Genomic DNA, 5,802 nt, shown 5'->3' on the forward strand with positions numbered 1-5,802 from the left:
TAAAAAAAATTGTTTGATTCTAAATTAAAATCAAAGACTTTGTCATGGTAAAATTCTTTCTTACTCTTAAAATTAACATGATATCGATAGTATTCATTTAATAAAAAGCAAAATAATATTATGTATTCTTCAAAGATCTTGAAATCATAAAATTATTTCTTGGTCACAAAATTATAAATGTGTTACGAAAGGAATTGAGAATTAGGGTAGTTCTTAGGGCTGTAAGCCCTAGAATAAGTTGGCGGGTATAATTGTCAGCATTTATTTTACAAATAAGCTGTTTTATCAGTAAATATTTTATATTTTAGTAGTTGGACAGCTGTAATTGGTTTTGGAGGGAAAAGAAGTTGGGTTGGACAGCTGTAATTGGTTTTGGAGGGAAAAGAAGTTTGATTGGACAGCTGTAATTGGTTTTGGCGGGAAAACTTGGAGGTATAAGAAGTTACAACATTTGAATGATTAAGAAGGCAGCAATATGAGAATTCAATTCATTCAATCAATATTTTAATCTAAGGTTAGTAATAACTCTCTCTCTCCTCAATTCCTATTCTCCTCTACAATTCTAATCTCATCTATCTGATTGCAGAATCTGTAATCACAAATTCTCTCCTTATCTCTTCTCATCCTGTTCAATCTCAATCTCTTTCTAAGGTACTGTTCTGCCCTAGATCTAAACATTACTGAATTCTAATTCATAGCTTATCACTGGTATCAGAGCACCTTTCTTGGCATTATGGTGGAAACGCGTATGGAAACGGAATTGAATGAAATTCGAAGTCGTAGTCAGGCACAGGACGAAAGATTGTCGGCACAGGATGCTCGTTTTGATCGGATTGAAGCACTGATGGCTTCCATGGATGTGGCAATTAGACGTTTAACTCCAGCATCATGTAGCAATAACCGTGAACCAGGAGGTGCAGAGGAAAGGGACTTTCGAGGCGACAATTTTCCCGATCGTAGGCGAGCTGAGGAAGCGAGAAATCGGAATGGTGATCGGGACTATCGGGATCATATGTACCAACCGCCAACGAGACTTTCGAAGATGGATTTCCCAAAGTTTAACGGCGATGAGGTAGATGACTGGATCTATGGAGTAGAGATGTTTTTCCAAGTAGATCGAACGCTAGAAGAGTTTAAACTGGAGTATGCCTGTGCACACCTGTATGGACGAGCTCGCTGCTGGTTTAGCTCGCATCTACAACACCGGCTACCTGGACGAGCTATGACTTGGACAGAGTTAAGAACTCTGGTCCTAAAAGAGTTTGGTCCAAGCGAATTCGATGATCCTTTAGACGAATGGAAGGATCTCAAGCAAACAACAACAGTTAAGGAGTATGGTAAGAGTTATCTGGATGTGATCTATAAACTCCCTCATCTAACTGAAGAATACTCTATTAAAGGCTACCTGAATGGTTTAAAAGAAGAAATAGCTAATCCTATTAGAATTCAGAAACCAAATTCTTTATCAGAAGCTATGGGCATGGCTAAGCTGTAGGAAAGGACTAATCAGAAATTACAAGATGCATTATGTGAATCATTGGCGCGAAGAGGCTACTTATCTAATAAAGGAAATCCACTTTTGCCTACACCGAGACAACCTACATTTGGCAATAGAAATAATAGCAGTGGAGTCTCCCTTAGACCAGGTACGCAATATTCTGGTACTTCGAGCAGTAGTAGTGAAAGTCATAAACCTGTAGCAATCGGTCAGAATCCTAGGAGGACTAATTTGGACCAGAAAACCATGGATGAACGAAGAAGGCGGAATCAATGTTTTAATTGTGAAGAAAAATGGGAGTATGGACACAGGTGTAAAACTGGCCCAATTATTATGAATATTGATGTATGTGAAAGGGATGTACAATTGGAGGAGGTAGCTGAATACGGAAATGAAGAAATCCTGGAAGAAACACCTTTGTTTAACATAGAAGGATGTCAGAACTTTGAAACCATGAAGGTTAAGGGTACTGTGGGAAAAAACAGTGTGTATATGCTGATAGATTCGGGTAGCACTCATAATTTTGTGAACCCTCGGGTACTTCGTAATACTGAGTTTGTAAAGACTGCTGCTGAACAACTAATGGTAACAGTGGCATGTGGACATCGGTTAATGAGCAACAGTGAATGCGTTGGTCTTAAATGATCTTCTCAAGGGGCTGAGTTCGTTATAAATGCCAGAGTATTATCAATTCCAAAATATGATATCATTCTTGGAGTGGAATGGTTATCAACTCTTAATGGTATAAGTTGGAACTTCAAAGAATTGTTAATGAGTTTTGAGTATTTGGGAAAAGTGGTAAAACTGAAGGGTGACACTATAAGGAAGGTAGAACTGTTAGATGGCAACATGCTGAAAAAGACAGTTAAAAAGGGAGCTGAAGTAGCAGTTCTTACTATCAGGGAGGACGAGATCAATCCAACAGAATTATACTCCATCATAGCTTCCTTACCTGAGAAAGATGTGGAGGACCAGCTGAAAAATCTGTTAATAGAATTTGAAGACTTGTTCAAGGAGCCGACAACGTTACCTCCAATTAAAAGTTATGATCATCAGATACGTTTAAAGGAAGGAGCAAAGACAGTAAGCTTGAGGCCTTACCGGTATCCGGTTCTACAAAAGGATGAAATGGAAAACATGGTGAAGGAAATGCTCGACGCGGGAATAATCAGGAAGAGTTATAGTCCCTTTTCATCACCAGTCGTGCTTGTTAAAAAGAAGGATCAAACCTGGAGATTATGCATTGACTATAGAAAGCTGAATAAGAGACCATTAAAGATAAGTTTCCTATTCCTTTGATCGAAGAGTTAATGGATGAACTGTATGGTAGCTCTATTTTTTCTAAACTTGATTTGCGTTCAGGTTATCATCAAGTACGGATGAATGAAGAAGATATTTGTAAAACAGCTTTCAAAACGCATGAAGGACATTATGAGTTTGTGGTGATGCCTTTTGGGCTAACCAATGCCCCATCGACATTTCAGAGGATGATGAACGATATTTTTAAACCTCATCTTAGAAAGTTTGTGTTAGTATTTTTTGATGACATTCTTATCTATAGTAAAAGCTGGAATGATCATATCAAACATCTAAGATTGGTTTTTGGTCAACTAAGACAACATCAGCTGGTGCTTAAGTATTCAAAATGCGCTTTCGCTTGTCTGAAAATTGATTATCTGGGGCATGTGATATCACAAAGAGGAGTAGCAGTAGATATGTCCAAAATTACCGCTATCAAAGAATGGCCAGAACCGAATAATCTGAAGCAGTTAAGAGGTTTTCTAGGATTGACTAGTTACTACCGACGGTTTATTAGAGATTATGGGTCAATTGTGGGGCCATTGACAAAACTGTTAAAAAAGGGAAAGTTCGAATGGAATGATGCAGCTACATGAGCTTTTGAAAGACTCAAGGAAGTGATGACCAGACCTCCAATACTTAAACTACCAAATTTTGAAGATGAATTTGTAATTGAAACAGATGCAAGTATGATAGGAATGGGGGCAGTTTTGACACAACAAGGACATCCGATTGCATTCATCAGCAAAGGTTTGGGACCAAAATTACAAGCTCTATCAGCATATAAACGAGAAATGTTAGCTGTACTACATGCCATTAAAAAGTGGAGATGCTACTTACAATTCAAACCATTTGTGATTAAGACAGACCATGAATCACTTAAACATTTGCTAGAACAGAAGATAAAACATCCAAGCCAGGAGAAGTGGCTATACAAGCTGGTGGGGTTTGAATTTTCTGTCCAATACAAGAAGGGTAAAGAGAACCTGGCAGCAGACGCTTTATCCAGAATTTCGTCGGAAGGATCATGTTCTGCTATTTCTGAATTTTCATCGGTCTTAATGAAGAGAATCGTACAATCATGGGAGAATGATGAGAATTTGAAAAAGATTATACTCACATTGGAAAGAGATGCTTCAGGGGTGGCAGGTTTCACCTTCATTAATCAACAATTGGGGAAGGAAGGAAGAATTGTAGTAGGTGCTGACCAAGGGTTGAGAAACTATGTAATTTCTACAATGCACAACTCAGCGGTGGGTGGACATTCGGGGGTGATGGTCACATATCAAAAACTTCGACAAGCTTATCATTGGCGAGGATTGGAACGGGATGTCCGAGAATTTGTAAGAAATTGTGATGTTTGCCAACAACAAAAATGGGAAACTCAAGGTTACAAAGGTTTGCTGCAACCTTTGTCTATTCCTAAGTCAATCTGGACAGACATATCTATGGATTTCATTGAGGGTTTGCCTAAATCTAATGGGTACTCGGCAATTTTGATGGTAGTAGACAGACTTTCGAAGATGGCACATTTTATCAGTCTTCGACATCCATATTCAGCAAGTACAATTGCTCAGGTATTCCTTGACAACATTTTTAAACTCCATGGTATGCCCTTAACTATTGTTAGTGATAGAGACAAGATCTTTGTAAGTACATTTTGGAGAGAATTATGTAAGCTGCAGGGCATTCAACAAGCCATGTCATCGGCATATCATCCACAAACTGATGGTCAAACTGAGGTAGTCAACCGGAGTTTGGAAACATATTTACGTTGTATGGCTGGTCAAAAGCCTAAGTCATGGGTTAATTGGCTTTCTTTAGCAGAATGGTGGTACAATACCAACTTTCATTCGGCAGCTTTATCATCACCGTATGAGATTGTATATGGTCAACCTCCACCAATCCATTATCCTTATCTGGCCGGGGATTCAAAAGTAGAAGCAGTTGATCGTAGCCTATCTGCTAGGGAAGAAGCCCTTAAGTTGCTGAAATTTCATCTTCAAAGGAGCCCAAAACTGCATGAAACAACAAGCTGACAAAAAACGGGTGGACTGTGTGTATGAAGTAGGGGATTGGGTGTTTGTTAAATTACAGCCATATCGACAATTGTCAATTCGAGGAAAAATGCACAAACTTAGTCCAAAGTTCTATGGACCCTTTCTGGTGGTGGAAAAAATTGGAAAAGTTGCATATAGGCTGAACATTCCTTCAACTGCACGAATGCACAATATTATACATGTTTCACAGCTGAAGAAAAGAGTAGGTTCTGTCTTGGCTACTCCTCATATTCCAATCTTGTGCACTAATGATACTTTAAAACCAGTGGCTATTCTGGATGAAAGAGTGGTGTGGAAAGAAGGAATAAGTATGGGTCAATTCTTGATTAGATGGTCTAATTCCTCCGATGATGATGCAACATGGGAAGAAGAATCTTGGCTGATGGATCATTATCCCGATTTGGTGCTGTCAGTGGGGAAAACTGCTTCTGATTCTCAGCTTGTTCGTGGTCGAACAAGATGTAATGGAGAGGCTAATGTTACGAAAGGAATTGAGAATTAGGGCTGTAAGCCCTAGAATAAGCTGGCGGGTATAATTGTCAGCATTTATTTTACAAATAAGCTGTTTTATCAGTAAATATTTTATATTTTAGTAGTTGGACAGCTGTAATTGGTTTTGGAGGGAAAAGAAGTTGGGTTGGACAGCTGTAATTGGTTTTGGAGGGAAAAGAAGTTTGATTGGACAGCTGTAATTGGTTTTGGCGGGAAAACTTGGAGGGAAAAGAAGTTACAGCATTTGAATGATTAAGAAGGCAGCAATCTGAGAATTCAATTCATTCAATCAATATTTCAATCTAAGGTTAGTAATAACTCTCTCTCTCCTCAATTCCTATTCTCCTCTACAATTCTAATCTCATCTATCTGATTGCAGAATCTGTAATCACAAATTCTCTCCTTATCTCTTCTCATCCTGTTCAATCTCAATCTCTTGCTAAGGTATTATTC

At 38.5% G+C, this 5,802-nt stretch overlaps 1 protein-coding gene across 1 annotated transcript; it reads left to right on the plus strand.

The window, feature by feature from the left end:
• The first annotated feature begins 4,924 nt into the window (after positions 1 to 4,924).
• LOC124944158 lies at positions 4,925 to 5,359 on the plus strand. The gene has a single exon (XM_047484614.1). It carries the CDS (start codon positions 4,925 to 4,927, stop codon positions 5,357 to 5,359), a length of 435 nt encoding a protein of 144 aa, XP_047340570.1.
• Positions 5,360 to 5,802: the final 443 nt, after the last annotated feature.

This window comes from Impatiens glandulifera, chromosome 1, assembly GCF_907164915.1.
Source record: "Impatiens glandulifera chromosome 1, dImpGla2.1, whole genome shotgun sequence".
NCBI classification, from domain to species: domain Eukaryota; kingdom Viridiplantae; phylum Streptophyta; class Magnoliopsida; order Ericales; family Balsaminaceae; genus Impatiens; species Impatiens glandulifera.